General features: G+C 40.2%; 1 protein-coding gene across 3 annotated transcripts in view; it reads right to left on the minus strand.

The window, feature by feature from the left end:
* LRP1B (LDL receptor related protein 1B) overlaps positions 1 to 18872 on the minus strand; it is a 742760-nt gene that overhangs the window by 115230 nt on the left and 608658 nt on the right. For all 3 annotated transcript variants that reach the window (XM_083492761.1, XM_083492762.1, XM_083492763.1), the window contains 7 exons: positions 10215 to 10355; positions 6981 to 7106; positions 5288 to 5419; positions 4375 to 4509; positions 1399 to 1528; positions 524 to 650; positions 227 to 378 (listed from right to left, as the gene is read on the minus strand). In XM_083492761.1, the coding sequence (XP_083348887.1) occupies positions 227 to 378; positions 524 to 650; positions 1399 to 1528; positions 4375 to 4509; positions 5288 to 5419; positions 6981 to 7106; positions 10215 to 10355 (943 nt within the window). The remainder of the gene's footprint in view (positions 1 to 226; positions 379 to 523; positions 651 to 1398; positions 1529 to 4374; positions 4510 to 5287; positions 5420 to 6980; positions 7107 to 10214; positions 10356 to 18872) is intronic.

Here is an 18872-nt window from a genome sequence, read left to right on the forward strand (position 1 = left end):
ATGCAGGAGACATCTGGCCTAGCAGAAGGTGAAAAAGCATACTTTTGACTGTGATGTTGATATAGTTTAGCTTTGAATATCGAAAAGTGCCTTTTCTCTGGAAATTACATAGCTTTGTGAGATCCTTTCAGTGACCTTGCTAAAGAATGGCTAATCCTACAAGGGTGAAGCATCTGGCACAGAAATAACATTTTGAGACTCAAATACTTATGGAAAAATAAATTACCTGTCAGACCAGTAGATGTAAGCCCCGAAGACTGCGACTGAAAACATATCCACATTGCTTCCTGACAGCACAATCTCCCGATTCCTTCCACTCTCAAGGTCGATTCTTTCTATCTTGTCCATTCGAGCATCACACCAGTATAATTTATTTTCCTATGGATCAATTGAAAGGTAAGCTCCAAATACTTTTATCCTAGCTTTTATTAGGAAAATAAAATAATGAATGTTATGTGGTGTAAATGTTTTAGCATCGCATAGCATTAAATGGACTTTATTTGGAAGAAGGCACAAAACCAACCTCATGGTCTACAGAAATTCCATTAGGCCATGTAATTCCAGTGCCAACAAGAACCATCTTCTCTGATCCATCTAAACGTGCCTTGCCTATGCAGGGTGCCTGTCCCCATTCTGTCCAGAATAAATATCTATAACATGGGGAAAAATAGGATAAAATCTATGTTTATTGAAATTGATCACGGGGCAAGTTCTTGAGTACTATGAGCACTAGAAGGTTTGGGAAAGTTTTCATCACTGCCTGTTCACTGCATCTCTCACTTATGTTTCTGATAGTCAGAGGGTATAATGGATGAATGGTGTGGGATAGGGAATAAGGGGCTACTATAGGAGGTAACAATTGGCAAAAATCAGACAGAAGCACCTTGTGCAAGAATGATAAACTTAGTATATTAAGAGGTAGGTGTACAATATATATATTCTTAATTAAAGGTTTTGTTTGCTAAATTTGCTAACTTGCAATATGTTACTTTGTTCACATACGCTTCTGTATACACAGATGTGCTCCATGAGATATGAAAATTATTAAGAATTTTTGCTAGTACCCACCCCTTAATGGCATCACATCATAGGTCCGCATACTGGATTCCCAGCACTGGCCCAAGGGGGACCAAGAACTATGGCCCAAATCCAAATTGTTAAACAGTTAGTTCTGCATACTTATGTAAGCTTTTGGCTTGTGCTTCTTGAACAGCTGCCCTTTGTTCCACATGGGAAACATCTCCATTACTGATAGGAGACTACGGCTGAGAGAATTACATTTTGATAAGATTGCCAAAGAAATTGAGGGCTAAATTGAGAGTTAAACTGGGAACACGAATACTTAACCACTATTTCAATAATTTGGTTCAAATGCATGCATATAAATTTTCAAGTTACCCTTTTTCTGGGTGTACAGCTATAGACCTTGGCTGGTCCAGACCCTGAGAAATGACTACATATCGAAAAGATCCATTCAGCCTGGAAACTTCAATATAGTTGAAGCCATGATCTGTCCAATATATATTACCTGGAATGGGGGGAAGCACCATTCAGTTATGGTGATATAAGCCTTTAAGAATGCTTATACTAACATGGCTATTAATGTAAGTTTTATGCCTGACTTATTACTTATTAATAAACAAAATCAACAGTTATATAGTATTTGTAATGGTCAAATGATATTATAGTATACTTGTTACAAATTCATACCTAACAATGCTAAGAGGATGTTTAAAATAAATCTTCAGGGAAAGGCCACAAGTAACAACAATCTGCCCCCCCCCCCAGTAAACAGAGTACATCAGAGCTTCTTACTGAGTTAATAAAACAAATACATCCAGAATAAAAACAAACAAAAATAATGTGGCTAGTTCTAGACTCCCCATGCGTGGAGTAGAGATGTCCTCTGCAGAAAGGGAGTCAAGGTGATTTTCACAGATTCGTCGCTCCTCCAGCAGCCCACACTGTCCCATGAAAACCTGCTATGGAGGATTGAGCACTTTCTAGAACAGCATGGAAGGTAATGTTGGATGCTGCAGGGGGAAGGAATATTATGGGTCTCTTACCCCACTTTGATTGGACCTGATGTCTTTTCCATGAGTGGAAGGAGTCATAGATTCATGGAAATGTAGAGTTGGAAGGGACCCTGAGTCCTTCCAGTCCTATGCTTGCATCCATCCCACTGAATATTGAAAAGGAAACTGAAAGATGCAAGCATAGCTAACCTACTATTTTCCCCTTGGTTACAAAGTAAACATGATTTGAAATCATGACTAGTATAATTGTTGTTTTAAAAAGCATTTGATAGCATTGAATGGAGTTATTTATATCAGACGTTAAATTTAGCTTTGGAGAGAAATTTATCAAATGGATTAAATGGATCTATCTAACCTCCCTGGCATTTCTTACAGTATCAAGGGATGAGTTCTGATACTCTCCATCTTTATAGAGGATGTATCAGAGCTTCCCTATCTCTGTTAGTATTTACTTTATCCAGTGCTTTTTTCTGGGGGAACGCAGGGGTATGCATACGCCTAAATATTTTGTGAATCTTAAGTTTGGCCTCATTGAGGGGCAGTGTTTCAATATGAGTAGAAAAATGAGAGTACCCCCTAAACATTTTTTTGGGGGGGTAGCACTGGCTTTATCAATCAAGTATTTCACATCTATTTCATAGATAATGTTCAGAACTAAAAGGGGTTAACATTTTTAAAAAAGTGCAGGGTAAGACTATATGCAGATGATATCGAATTAACTTTGCTTGACCCAGCAGAGGGGTTTGAGAATGGGATAAAAATACACTCAGAATTTGCATTATTATCAGGTCATAAGGTCAATATGAACAAATCAGAATGGTTAGGATTTAACGTTGGGAGAAAAGAAAAAGACATGATAACCACAGACTATTAAATTGGAAGGGGGGCACCAATTCAGTACTTGAAAACATGGATAAATGCAAAATCATCATCTGCTGTGGCAGAACAATCCAAACCATCAATGTGTGCGGATTGGATGGAAGTGCACTTCTACTGAGCTCTGCCACCTAAGCCAGCCTTCAGTCAACCAACGACAATGGAGTGATCAGTGTAGCACTTTCCTGGGTGGGCAGTAGGATCCCTACCAACAGCAAAGTGGCAGGGAATGGGAGGTTCTAAGCTGGTCCAGGAGCTGTTGGTTCTTGAAATGGTTTCTGTGGAGTTTGGAGTTTACAGGGTTAAAACTCCTTGGTGTCCTGTATCTGGGGAGGGGCCTGACGCAGGGCCGTATGTCACAGGCTTTGTCTGTGAAAGTTGGTTTCACTTTAGACTGAGAGACGCTGCAAAAGAAGCTGCGTGTGCTCTAAGCACCGGAGAGATGCCGGAAAGTTCTGATGGATTTATTGCTATGTAAATAAACACTTTTAGAGATAGCAATGAACTGTCTCTGGACTTGATTTATCCCTCTATCTCACACGGACAGCAGGACTGCTGCGACTCTGTCAAGCTTGTAAAAAACCGAAGGTCACGACATGCACATATCCCAGGTCAGAAAGGAGGACCAGCAAACCCTTTGAGCTGGTTCATGCAGATTTATGTGGTCCGATGCAGGTAGCTTCTTTAAGTGGATCGAAGCATGTTTTGGTTCTGATTGATGATTTTTCGAGACACACCTGGCTATTTACACTTAAACACAAGTGGGAGGCGGCTACACTGATCAGGGATTGGATCACAGCGGTGGAGCTGCGTTTCTCCACCAGGGTGGTTTCCTTTCAATCTGATTGAGGGGCGGAGTCCACAGGTTCTGCGCTGCAATCTTTCTTCAGGCAGAAAGGTATCAGTCATCGATTGACTGCCCCCTACAGTCCGCAACAGAATGGAATTGCGGAGAGAAAACACCGCACCCTACAGGAAGCACCGAATGCTATGCTGGCAGACTCGGGTCTGCCACAGCGCTTTTGGGCCGAGAGTTATAAGACGGCATGCTTTGTTCAGAACAGGGCGTTCAATTCAAGTGTGGGAGACACGCCCTACTTTCTGCTGCATGGAAAGAAACCCAAAGTGGATTTATTGTGTGTGTTTGGCTGTGAGGCTTGGGTCCTCATTCCAAAGGCCACTCGCAGAAAGGGTGAACCAAGATCTAGGAAAATTATATTTGTTGGCTATGAGCCGGGCTCAAAGGCTCTTGTTCTTCTCTTGTGCAATCTTATTAATCTACTTTTACTATCATTTGTTTCATATATATAAATTGCCACAGTACTATTCTATTTATTGTTCCTGGGGGGCGGATGTGAAATGAGACTGATGTTTTTCATATGAAAGGTAATAAGAAAAGGAAAAGTCAAGCAAAACCTAAATGAACCTGAATAAAGAATTAAAAATGAAGAACTGGTGTTACCCGCTATCCAATCCACTGCAATGCCTTCTACTCTTCCCAAACCATTTGTAATGATGTCTTCCTTCCATGTCTGGTCCCTTCTAGCTCTGCTTATTTTGTTGAACCCCATGTCTGTCCAGTAGATTGTATCATTTCCTACGAAAGAAATATTAAAAATTAGCAATTATCAAAAATACAACCTTAAATCTGTAATAAATGCCATTAATCAACTTAAAACAAGATCTTGCGGGATGGGCTCATTCTAATGGCGGCCTCTTCTTAGCACCTCAAGTGCATGGAGATGCCATTGATGAGAAACAGTGCCTCCATCATAGCTGCGTACATAGCTGTGTACATAGCTGCTGTGATTTATGTAACTCTGCAAGACTGGGGGGGGATGTTGGTACACATAAGCAGTGTACTTCATGAGCCGTCTTATTGACAGAAGTGTGAATACACATGGCAGTTCACCTTTTCTGTGAGCAAGAAAAGAATAGGTTTCCATTTTTACTGTTCATAAAAGGTTGAGCTATTTATCAAATGAGAGGATATGATGTTGTATAAGTTTGGTCCTCCAGGCAGTGTTGCCCTCCTTGGGATTGGGGGCACTGGGTTGGTGGCATTACACCCACCCCCACTCCCATGAGCCACTGCTGTATTAAGTTTTTATACACACTTGCCTTCCCCTTGTCCTTTCTAACAGTAACATAAGCATTCGTCTTTCAAATGTTTAGTTAGTATGGACATAATCTAGGTTGGCAAGTATAGATCAACTCTGATAAAAGGTTTCATGTTCAGTTGCATCAAATATTCAGGACTTCTGCTCCCTCCTTGAACTCACAAGTCGCTTCCAAAAAAGATTATGGTGACAATATTCCGTAACTGCTCAAGATGTTAAAATATGTGTAAAATAAAGATAAAGATTTGTATTCACCTGCATGAAAATCTATGCCCACAGCAAATGAGGCTCCTGATATAGGCATTAATGCATCTGTCTTATCATTTGGATCAAGAGGAACTCCTCTGATTCCTTCATGAACAGAATACATCAGGAATGATTCTATGCCTAAAGAAAACACACAGGCACAGAAACAGTAAAGATTAAAACCATTATGAATATCAGCAACCGGGGTGGATGATGGGGACTTCAAGGGACATTGGAAGGGAAAGAGGAATCAACATCAAACCTCATTAATAGCCTAATAGCTGTTTTGGGGATCTTATCTGATTAATGGTAGAACATATAAATGGAACACAAAAGTTCATACAAAAAAGTTGTATGAAAAAATAAGCACCTAATGCTACAATTCTATATCCATTTACCTAGGAATAAGTCTGAGGCAAATGGTTTCCTTTGGAACCAATCTGGTGTTTCTCCCAGTTCATGTGCACCATGACCACCTCCCTGGCCCCTCAACCCTTCCCTTCTCCCCCATGATAACTGACTGACTTGCTGGAAACCTAGCATAGGGGCTACACCCCAGCTGGTGAGCTACTTCTAAATAGCACTATAATTCAATTACTCCAGTACCTTTGCATTCATTGGACAAAACTAAAGCTGAGCCAAAAACAAAAGAAAAAAACAACATTTTTTTAAACAACATTTCTAAAATGTTAATTTCCACACACACCCCCTAAAGAAACCCCTGTGGTGGCTGACATTTTCTCCATTTTGAGAGGCCATTTCCACATGGCTTTAAACAGAAAACGGCAAGGTGGGGGGAATTTTACTCTTACTAAGCACTTGGGCAGAATATTGCCTTCACGTTTCCCCTTATATCTGCAAATATTAAAAGGATATATGGTTTCTTTCTATAAAATAAAATAAAAGCTTGATTTTCAAGGAAACTCCTGAAACATTGGATGGTTTGTATGGTTTGCCCTGTGAAACGTCTACAAATATTGATTACTTTGAGCCAATGGTTTTCAAACTTTCTAAACTCAGAGAACATTTCCCACATTAACTTTCTTGCCTTGTAGAGGATTATGTGAACCGAGAATGAATCAAACATTAAAGAGGAACATCAATAATAGCAGACAAGCTGTCTTTCAAGAAACCATGTCCTTTCTTATAAAGAACCCCCTAATAAGCTTCCACGGAAACCTAGTGTTCCCAAGAACATAATTTAAAAGTGCTGTTTCAAGCAATTATTTCAGGGCATGTGTACAACTTACTAACACACTGATATATTGCTGATGGAAAAGTTTGAAAATGCACAAAGAGAGAGTGAAATCAACTGTTACAATTTCTTTGGGCCTTTTGCATATTTCCATTTGTTTTTTAGAAGCAACATGTCAGAAGGCTCCGAAATCACTAATTCTGAAACTGCAAGAACTAGCTTTCTGTTATCAACATCAAAATGCAGAGATTGGAATTACAACAAATCCCCATATTAGTTAATTTTGTAAATTCTATAAAGTTAATATAGGAAAACCTGTAATAGCAATAACATACCAAAAATACACTCGGAAGGATCCAGAGTAACAATAGTCATTTTATTTCCCAACTATGAAGCAGTAGGAAATTACTCCAGTGCTTTTTATTTATTTCCTTTACTATGTATTATTATTTTATTTTATTTTATTTTATTTTATTTTATTTTATTTTGGTAATAGTGAAGCTGTACCTTGACATGACATACGGTTTTTCCGAAGGTTATAGCCTACAGTACACAAGCATGTCCGGGTTGATTCTGAGGTTGGTAAGCAAAGTTGGGAACATCCTCCATTATTGTGTTGACATGAATTGCTACCTATAATACAATGGAGTTGGGGAGGGGGATGAAATAGAAAACAATGTAACAGTTATGTGTGGAATACAAATACGTAAAGGCTAAACTACATGTGACCTTAATTGCTTAATTCTGCCCTTGAGTATAGGTTCTGTTCCACAATAGCAGAGTAAAAGCTTTGATCCACATCGGTGCCCTAAAATTCACTTTTAACCATTAGCCCCCATTGAAGTTCCAATCTGGGTTGGCTACCCACACCTAAAGTTTGCATTGCAAAAACATTTTATTGTATCACTGTGGAGCAATTAAAACACCTTATGCACCATTCTAGGATCTTGACCCAGATTGGGCCTCCAGCACTGGCAATCGGGGGACCAAAGGAACGCGCTTCGAAGCAGACAAGTAGGACTATGCTTTTAGTCATGTAATGCTGACATGAATTTAAAACATTTTTATATAGTATTTCAATTAAAAAGTAGGATTATAATTTTTTGGAAAATATTGCAGTGGCAAAATAATCATCAAATTCATTTAATTATGAAATGCAAGTTTTCTGTTTTCAGTCAATCATAATTGTATTTCAAATTTAAGTACTTTTAAAGTCTTCAAACCATGAGGTTTTCAATATTTTACAGAGAAAAGTTATCAAAACCTTCTCTAATAAAATACTTTAACCACATGGCCGCTTTCCAAACTATTTGGCATTCCCCTCCCTTTAACTCTAATTATAAGTCAAGAAGTTTGTATTCTAGTAATGAAAGCTGCCACCCAGGGCAGAGTACACTTAAGCCCCATTCCCTCGACACTCTGGGGCCAACTGCGCCAGAGTGGGTGAGCGGCCAATAATTACCCAATATTACCACATTTTTGCCAATTATGCAGATAACAATTAATATCAAAATAGTTCCAATTAATTCTATATTTATACAATTTAATCAAAGTGGTTTCCCGTGCTCCTTGATCAATGTTTTTTGTCCAGTTCTTATATTGCTGTGTTTCATTTTTTTTCCCTTAACTTCTAATTACATTTCAGTTGGCATATGAATCGTTAAGGTAACAGCTGCATTTTAAGTGAATACTATTCGAGTTATTACATTATCTAACTTTTCATAGGATTTCAAAAGAGGTGCTCTAATTATTTTCCTTTTCTCTGTCTGAATATATCCAATTATAAAGTCCTTGGCCTTTGTTCGCTGTCCCATTCTTGAAATTCCTCCAAATGCTATTGTCTCTCAGCGTAGCTGGGGTGGGGCTATAATCTTGGAGAATTCTCAGAATATCTCATTAGCTCCCTCCCATCGTGCTCTCATCTTGCTCAATGTTTCTGGACAACAACATACTCCAACAGTCCACTCTTTCTCGCTACTCAGTCAAGAGTGTTGAAGTTTCCACAGCCTGAGAAAAAGGGATCCAACTTCCACCACAGGACATCTTGCAGTACTTCATTTTAATTAATCACCATCAGCGTCTTCATGCCTCCCTCGTCTGCTGCCCCAAATCTTTATGACTGCATTTTGGCCAAAGACCACTTGAGTTATATCTCTTCTCTGTTGTTTTTAAGGGTGGTAGAGGTGGTATCTGCTCTAATTTCCCAAGATAATCCATTCCAGCCATAGAGCTCTCTTCTCCTTCTATTTCTTTAAACCACATGCAGATAACTGTTGTTTTAATCACAGGCTTTATTCCATTTGTTGTTGTTTAGTCGTTTAGTCATGTCCGACTCTTCGTGACCCCATGGACCAGAGCACGCCAGGCACTTGTGTCTTCCACTGCCTCCCGCAGTTTGGTCAAACTCATGCTGGTAGCTTCGAGAACACTATCCAACCATCTCGTCCTCTGTCGTCCCCTTCTCCTTGTGCCCTCCATCTTTCCCAGCATCCCAGGCTTTATTCCATACTGCAGACCAACTTCATTTTATATCTTTAAGATTTTGCATCTGGAAAGGGTTGCCGAATCATTCATAAAGAAACTCAAAGTAAACAGGAAAACAGAGGCTCTCCTCTTTGCCATCCACCGCCCACACCAAATAAAATATTTTCTCAGTTCCAAACCTCAGATCAATGCAGCTGGGTAATTCCACAGTTCTGATGACAACAGCTTCTCTTGGAGTGTGCCTGACTTTAAAGCCAGTTAGAAATCCAATTTAACAGGAGAACTTCTGCTTCTTAATGGCGGCATAGGAGGGTTTCGCCAGGCGAAGTGCTTTTTGCACTCAGAGCCTTCCTGCCGCCCTCATTCCATGCCAGAGCGAGAACTGTAAGTGAAGCCTGTTCCTCCCTTCCCTGAGAGGAATTTCCAAGAATGATTGACCCTCTACCATTCTTTTTTTCCTTCGTCTTCTATCCCCACGGTCTTGTGGGGGCTACCTCCATTAAGGCAGACAGGTACCGGGAACCAGAACTATAAAATTTTAGAGCTGGAAGGAACTGCTTGTAGTACATGAAATCCAGCTGGTGAATTAGGCAAAGTCGTAGTTACAATGTTTGTAAAATGGAAAAAAAGAGGAGAATCGTTCGATTTCAATACAAAATAAAGGAGTTGGGGTCCTTTAGACCTTCCATTCAAGGGCAACAGGCTCAATGAAGAACAGACAGGAGTTCTTATTGAGGCCTTATCTGCAGATAATTGATGCTAAATGAAGTTTTTGCTTTTATTAAATTCAAAGTTGATGTAAAGTTATGATGTTGCCTTTATTAAACCCAAGCAATGTGTGGTGTCTCCTCCTTTTCATTAGTGGTTCGGGTTACAAATACTAGTATGGAAATAGTTATATTCCATTTATTTGGTACTAATACAACTGATCTAGCAGACTGAGCAGATGTCCTAAGTTGAGCTTCCTTCAATGAAAGTACTTCTGCCATTCAATGGATGGGGATTCAATTCAGTGAAGAGGAGACACAGTATTTATTGATTCTCCTGCACTCTCTGCCCCACCTCTTAGGCTGCTCCAGAGGGCTTCTGAACCCTTTGGAGAAAAAAATTCAGGGGACACAAGGAAATAATAGCAGGAAAGAATAACTGGTGAAAATAACTTCTTTGATTCTATTTGTGAGAGAAGAGTGGAGTTCTGCTCACGGATCACTGGAGCAAACCATTCAACTGATCATAATCATAGAAAATACCGTTTACCTTGTTGTGCTGCTTTATCATACACCTTCATATGTACAACTCCTGCAGTTTTGTTCCGCAGAACTGTGGGATTTCGTCCATCTCTCTTATTGCAGGTGCCCAGCTGGCCTAAGTTTTGGTCTGCCCACCATAGCTTCCGATCTGTAAAGATAATGTTTATCATTAAGGAAAAACACTTCTTTACTAATATAGTCTTAGTTATTTATGAAGTAAAATGTTTTTAATATATTATTTTAGTTTTAAAAATGCCTCTCTCTGCACCTAAGCATTTTTAATGAACAATAAATAATATCATGTGGGTGGTTGGATTTATTTATTTGATATACCACCCTTCATCCGAAGATCACAAAGCAGTTTACAACATAAACACACCAAAAACCCCACAAAATACATAGCCAAATAGCAAAAAACAATACCACCCATCCAATGCATTAAAATAAGACCTATGAACAATGACAGTTCTATAACGTTACAGTGTTAAAAATGGCAAAGATTTGTCAAATTCCTAAAGCCTCTTTTTTTTTTACAATTCTCTGTCACCCTATTAATAATAATTAAGATAAATAACAATTAGAAAGTACCGGTAATACTGTTTAATTAAGCGCAATGCATGATGCTGTATGAGCAGCACCACAGCTAGAAATACGAAGCAAAATACCATACCTTAGAGTTCCGGAAACAGTTTTGATGGTTTTTTTGTTCAGAATCAAAACTATTCCAGGAACTCTAAGGGACCAAATTTGTCTATTATATCTAGAAGGAACTCTCTAGCTTTCTCCATAATCCAGCGCATGTTTGCAATTTGGTCTCTGGTTCCTCTGCCTCTTCTAAATCCAGCTTGCACTTCTGGGAGTTCTCGGTCCACATACTGCTTGAGCCTTCCTTGTAGAATTTTAAGCATAACCTTGCTAGCATGTGAAATGAGTGAAATTGTGCGGTAGTTGGAGCATTCTTTGGCACTGCCTTTCTTTGGGATTGGGATGTAGACTGATCTTCTCCAATCCTCTGGCCACTGCTGAGTTTTCCAAACTTGCTGGTATATTGAGTGTAGCACCTTAACAGCATCATCTTTTAAAGTTTTAAACAGTTCAGCTGGAATACCATCACTTCCACAGGCCTTGTTATTTGCAGTGCTTTCTAAGGCCCATTTGACTTCACTCTCCAGGATGTCTGGCTCAAGGTCAGCAACCACACTACCTGGGGTGTACGAGACATCCATATCTTTCTGGTATAATTCCTCTGTGTATTCTTGCCACCTCTTCTTGATGTCTTCTGCTTCAGTTAGGTCTTTACCACTTTTGTCCTTTATTATGGTAATCTTTGTACGAAATGTTCCTTTCATATTTCCGATTTTCTTGAACAGATCTCTGGTTCTTCCCATTCTGTTGCTTTCCTCTATTTCTTTGCATTGCTCGTTTAAGAAGGCCTTCTTGTCTCTCCTTGCTGTTCTTTGGAAATCTGCATTCAATTTCCTGTATCTTTCACTATCTCCCTCGCATTTTGCTTGCCTTCTCTCCCCCGCTATTTGTAAGGCCTCGTTGGACAGCCACTTTGCTTTCTTGCATTTCTTTTTCATTGGGATGGTTTTAGTTGCTGCCTCCTGTATAATGTTGCGAGCCTCCACCCATAGTTCTTCAGGCACTCTGTCCAGCAAATCTAAATCCTTAAACCTGTTCCTCACTTCCACTGTGTATTCATAAGGGATTTGGTTTAGATTGTATCTTACCTGTCCAGTGGTTTTTCCTACTTTCTTCAGTTTAAGCTTGAATTTTGCTATAAGGAGCTGATGATCTGAGCCACAGTCAGCTCCAGGTCTTGTTTTTGCTGACTGTATAGAGCTTCTCCATCTTTGGCTGCAGAGAATATAATCAATCTGATTTCGATGTTGCCCATCTGGGGATGTCCATGTGTAGAGTCGTCTCTTGTGTTGTTGGAAAAGCGTGTTTGTGATGACCAGCTTGTTCTCTTGACAGAACTCTATTAGCCTTTGCCCTGCTTCGTTTTGATCTCCAAGGCCAAACTTGCCAGTTGTTCCTTTTATCTCTTGATTCCCTACTTTAGCATTCCAATCCCCTATAATGAGCAGAACATCCTTCTTTGGTGTCACTTCTATAAGGTCTTGTAAGTCTTCATAGAATTGGTCAATTTCAGTTTCTTCAGCACCAGTAGTTGGTGCATAAACTTGGATTACTGTGATGTTAAAAGGTCTGCCTTGGATTCGTATCGAGATCATTCTATCATTTTTGAGACTGCATCCCAGTACAGCTTTCGCCACTCTTTTGTTGACTATGAGGGCCACTCCATTTCTCTTACGGGTTTCTTGCCCACAGTAGTAGATATGATAGTCATCCGAACTGAATTCGCCCATTCCCGTCCATTTTAGCTCACTGATGCCCAGGATGTCAATATTTATTCTTGTCATCTCATTTTTGACCACATCCAACTTACCCAGGTTCATGGTTCTTACATTCCAGGTTCATTGCTTCATTCTGCTTCATTCTGCTTCATTGACTATGCAAAAGCCTTTGACTGTGTTGACCACAGCAAACTATGGCAAGTTCTTAAAGAAATGGGAGTGCCTGATCACCTCATCTGTCTCCTGCGAAATCTCTATGTGGGACAAGAAGCTACAGTTAGAACTGGATATGGAACAACTGATTGGTTCCAAATTGGGAAAGGAGTACGGCAAGGCTGTATATTGTCTCCCTGCTTATTTAACTTATATGCAGAATTCATCATGCGAAAGGCTGGGCTGGATGAATCCCAAGCCGGAATTAAGATTGCCGGAAGAAATATCAACAACCTCAGATATGCAGATGACACAACCTTGATGGCAGAAAGTGAAGAGGAATTAAAGAACCTTTTAATGAGGGTGAAAGAGGAGAGCGCAAAATATGGTCTGAAGCTCAACATCAAAAAAACGAAGATCATGGCCACTGGGCCCATCACCTCCTGGCAAATAGATGGGGAAGAAATGGAGGCAGTGAGAGATTTTACTTTCTTGGGCTCCATGATCAGTGCAGATGGTGACAGCAGTCACGAAATTAAAAGACGCCTGCTCCTTGGGAGAAAGGCGATGGCAAACCTAGACAACATCTTAAAAAGCAGAGACATCACCTTGCCAACAAAGGTCCGTATAGTTAAAGCCATGGTTTTCCCAGTAGTGATGTATGGAAGTGAGAGCTGGACCATAAAGAAGGCTGATCGCCGAAGAATTGATGCTTTTGAATTATGGTGCTGGAGGAGACTCTTGAGAGTCCCATGGACTGCAAGAAGATCAAACCTCTCCATTCTGAAGGAAATCAGCCCTGAGTGCTCACTGGAAGGACAGATCGTGAAGCTGAGGCTCCAATACTTTGGCCACCTCATGAGAAGAGAAGACTCCCTGGAAAAGACCCTGATGTTGGGAAAGATGGAGGGCACAAGGAGAAGGGGACGACAGAGAATGAGATGGTTGGATGGTGTTCTTGAAGCTACTAGCATGAGTTTGATCAAACTGCGGGAGGCAGTGGAGGACAGAAGTGCCTGGCGTGCTCTGGTCCATGGGGTCACGAAGAGTCGGACACGACTAAACGACTAAACAAAATCTAGAAGGAAGGCATTATATTATAACACTGGGTACCAGGCTCTCAACACAAGTGGAGGTTCACCCCCTAGCTCCAGCATTAAAATATAGCCAACCCACTCAAAAAGCCCCAAAAGATTGGCTGTGTGTAAGAGATTACATGAAAAAACCGCATTGTTTTCAAACTATATCCTGGTTATGTTTTGACTAAATCTTGTAAAGAGTATTATTGAAAGAGAAAGAAGTGGGAGACTTAAAACAAAATGACACAGTGAGGGGGAAAAATTGCAAAAGGAAAGCCGCAGTGAGGTGGTAGGAAGTCACGGGTGGGAAAAGATTTGTATGGGTAGATGTATAATGTATTAATTTAAGGAATTACTTTGTAATTCCTCAAGAATATATGTATATGTACAATCTATTCTAAATAAAAACTAAACTTTAAATAAATAAATAGTCCCATCTGCTGTTGAAAATCATTGTAACTGGACAAGTGCGGCTCAAAAGCTGGTATATTATACAGAATCATCATGCAAGTTGCCTTTTAAAAACACAGAGCAGGCCAGCACTATCAATGGCTCCAGAACTATTTCCTGGGAGTTATGAGACCAGTCCCAGCAACCTATGACAACTTGTGCTTGTAAAATGGCTGGTAAGGGGAAAAGCAAGAAGGAGCAGAGACTTTAGAGCACATGTCTACTGCTGTTGCTTTTTCGTTTTTTTGAAAGGGGAACTCTTTATGAAGGCAAATGCCAGACAATCAAATAAGTTCACCACCAAAACTATGACTCAGGCACCTACTTTCTCACCATGTATTTATTTATCTTACTAAATAATTTCTACCACAAACTTCAAGATCAGGTTTCCGGGAAGTTTACAAATAAAATGATAAAACTCTATCATTACAAAAATGCAACCAAATGCAGTTAAAAGCAGTATTATTATTATTTTTAAAAAACACCCCAAAACCACAGTGTAAAAGTCCTTTACAGCACACACTTATACATACATATTCTTTAAGTAAGAACAATTGAGTTCCCTGGTAAATGTGCATAGGATCACAGGCTTAGGATTAATTTCTTAGTTCTTATTAAAAAGCCCAAACATTTTTAAAAGCCTAGAATAAAAAAGGGTCCAGAACACACATGTGAAGGAAGTGGATTTTGCTATCCTGGATTGACCGTAGGTCAATACTTGTAGGTATTGTTGCATAATTTACATGTATGGGAAAATATGTCTTTCTCATATGGACTGTTGCATCTTGTATGGGGCGCATATTTTTACCTGTCTGTTCATTTGGGAGATTGTCATGTTAATGTGGACTTCCCCCTTTATAATGGGACTTCCTTTCGCTCTCCTATCCTCATACCTCATGCCCCTCAAATCTCCTAGGAAAGGCTGGAGGAACCAGGAAGTACCGTATATTTTGCTCTATAAGACTCACTTTTTCCCTCCTAAAAAGTAAGGGGAAATGTGTGTGCGTCTTACGGAGCGAATGCAGGCTGCGCAGCTATCCCAGAAGCCAGAACAGCAAGCGGGATCGCTGCTTTCACTGCGCAGTGATCCCTCTTGCTGTTCTGGCTTCTGGGATTCAGAATATTTTTTTTCTTGTTTTCCTCCTCCAAAAACTAGGTGCGTCTTATGGTCTGGTGCGTCTTATAGAACGAAAAATACGGTATTTAAGCAAATACTTCCTGGAAAAAAGTTCTTGCACTAATGGGATGACTTTGTTGGATAAAACCCTTTGTTCTCTTACTGTGGTCTGCTTTGTATAACTTATATATATTCTGTTTTATGTAATTGTCTAAGATTTTTTTAAAAAATTAATTGATTGTTATAAATTGCCTTAGAGATCATATGGTCAAAAAGTGGGATGAAATTAAATAATGCATACATTAAATAAACATTAATAAAATAGGTAAATTGAATTAATATTTTCTCTTGCTGAAAAAAGCTCATTATTTTCAATCAGAAAACACAGTATCATCAGTATGTTATTGAAGGGTTCACACAGGAATTCTAAATATGAATAATAATCAACTGACAGCTGTGAAAAAGGCAAATTCCATACTTGGGATCATTAGTAAAGGAACTGAAAATAAAACTACCTCTATCATCATGCAATTATACAAATCTATGGTGCAACTGCATTTGGCATAATGTGCACAGTTCTGGTCGTCTCATATCAAAAAGGATATTCTTGAGTTGGAGAAAGATTTTGAAATGGGCAATGAAAACAATCAAGGGGATGGAACAATTCTCCTGTGAGGAAAGATTTCAGCATGAATGGCTTTTTGGTTTAGAGGAAAGGTAAGAGGTGACGTGACAGAAGTTTATAAAATGATGCATGGCATAGAGAAAGTGGATACATGATTTTTTCCTCCTCCCTTTCTCATGACACTAGAACTCATGCGAAGCTGTATGTTGAAAGATCCAGTTCTTCAGCATGCAGAACATAGCTAAACTCATAGTAGGGAGTGACAGCCACTAATTTAGATGGGTTTCTAAGAAAGGGTTAGACAAATTCTCAGAAGATAATTTTATCGGTAGCTAGTACCATAACTGAAGGGACATGGGTGGTGCTGTGGGTTAAACCACAGAGCCTAGGACTTGCCGATCAGAAGGTTGGCGGTTCAAATCCCCGCAATGGGGTGAGCTCCCGCTGCCCTTTCCCTGCTCCTGCCAACCTAGCAGTTCAAAAGCAAGTCAAAGTGCAAGTAGATAAATAGGTACCACTCTGGCGGGAAAGTAAACGGCGTTCGCCAGAAGTGGCTTAGTCATGCTGGCCACATGACCCAGAAGCTGTACACCGGCTCCCTCGGCCAGTAAAGCAAGATGAGCGCTGCAACCCCAGAGTTGGTCATGACTGGACCTTTACCTTTAGTACCATAACTATGCTGTGCTGCCACGGTCAGAGGCAATATGCTTCTGAATATCACTCGCTGTAAACCACAGGAGGGGAGGGTGTTCTTGTGCTCAGGTCCTGCTTGTGGGTTTCACACAGGCATCTGGTTGGCAGTTTGCCCCTTACAAGGCCTGCCCCACTCCATACCTCCCATTGCTCAGAACCATTGCAAGTGGAGTCCTCCACTGCTCTCCCCAGCTCCCCTCTTCCAAGGCACATCCTACCTCCCTTAATTAAAGGCAACCCCCCCCCCCAATTAAAACACACACACATTAAAAAGCAGTTAAAACAACTTTAAAAATTTTAAACAATATGGGCAAGGCTATCCCCAGGGAATATGATGTTATGGGGGCAGCCCTTGCCCTTGCCTCCCTCCAAAGCCATTCCCCCGAAAATGGAGACCTCGTCAGCCCAGGTCTCGTTATAGCCCCGCTCCCCTAGCAGATTGAGCCAATGTGGGCTCTCAACCAGTCAGTCTGCAGGGGGTGGGGCAGGCATCCCTCTGCTGGCCAAAGGTGCGGAATGGCAGGCTTCCTGAAGAGCAAGCAGTTAGGTCTCATAAGGTCTTATTAAGATGCTGCCTCTTGACATATCTGCTTAAGTGCCGTGTAATGAGGCAACAAACACATGTCATTAATAACAAATAGCAAAGTCATTTGTCATCACAAGTCCTAGCTATTAGAAGCTTTCTTTATTGTTTGCTGAATTGCCTGACAGCCAATAAGCCCTTATCACTAATTAACATTGCAAAAATATGCTCTCAGAACATCAGGTCAGTGCCTTCACCCTGGTCTACCTAGTGATATGCTAATGTCCCCAAGGGGATAGAGTCCTGTTTCATCATAGAATGCCTTAGGTCAGCTTTCCACAGAGAACAACAAAGTCTAAACAGTTCCCTAATTCCACTTTTAATTAATTTACAACTCAATAGCCCAACAACCTATAATACTCAGCCTCCTTTCTCCAGGCTCTCACACAAAACACACAACCTCACCCAAGGTTTCATCTCCTCCCCACTCTCCACTTTTGTGCTTTTATTGAATCAACCAAGAAAAAAGTAATTTCTGGGGCTGAACCAAAGTTCACAAATGAGAACATTTGGCTCAAATTTTAGGAGGGGCCAAAAATCACTCTCCTGAAAATAGGTATGACTTGAAGGATTAAAATCCTTTTAAAAATTTTTCAGGGGGCTTATCCTTGGTGGTGGTGATGCAGCGGTCCTTCCCATTCCCTCCCCCTTTCTTTATTCTAACTCTGCCAACCATGGGAGTGACAGAGCTGCTCTCGGCAGCCAAATGACCTGCCCCTCCCCTGCAAATGACCTGTTGTAGTACAACTCGAGGACATTATGGGGACATCAGTGGCACCCACCCACTCCTATTGAAGCCAATTCCCTTTTAATTCCTCTTCAATTGCTTTTTAAATTTAGAAGACACTATATTGCAATAGTGCAATAAAGTGGTCTGCTGATCCCATATATATTTGATATTTTGTAAATCAGGCATGTCTACATATAATTAATTTACTTTAAAAAAATACTCTTCAAGCAAACATGAGAACAGAAAAGCAAAGCAGCTATGATTAACAGAAAATCAAAGCAGCTAAGATCAACAGAACAAACTTAAACATGTCTACGCAGCAATATTTCCCGCTGCACTCGTGGAAGGGGTGGCCTTTTGATCCAACAGACATGTCTACTGCTGAAAGGGGAGGAGAGTATTGTCATTTTGTCTTTCCCCCTCCCCCTATGTCACCCTCTTATGGAAAATCACCCAATTATTGAAGTTGGTTTTCAGGGGATGCAGGGTTGAGGGGGAATCAGTAAAATATGCCTCCCCTCTTTTTCTGTCAGAGGCATAAGGGCATCAAAAGGATCCCAGTCATTGAGTTCAATGGGGGTTATCACCCGGCAAGTAAGTATAGGATTGGAGCCCAAATATATGTATCACGTCATTTCATATATACCAATGGCTTAGACTCGTTCTTTTCTTACTCATAATGCATAGAAATTCAAAGTGTTTATTAAGAATCTATACAGATGCTTTGTGCATACATTGTGAATGCCTCACTGAACCACAGTAATAATGAATGCATTTCCCCCCTAACACTTTAAACAGATCTACAGGTTAATTAAGTTCAAATGTGATGGTATCCACTTCCTGTGCAATATGATAAATTTATAAAATGATAA

Source organism: Podarcis liolepis, assembly GCF_965112155.1.
Source record: "Podarcis liolepis genome assembly, chromosome: 1".
NCBI lineage: Eukaryota > Metazoa > Chordata > Lepidosauria > Squamata > Lacertidae > Podarcis > Podarcis liolepis.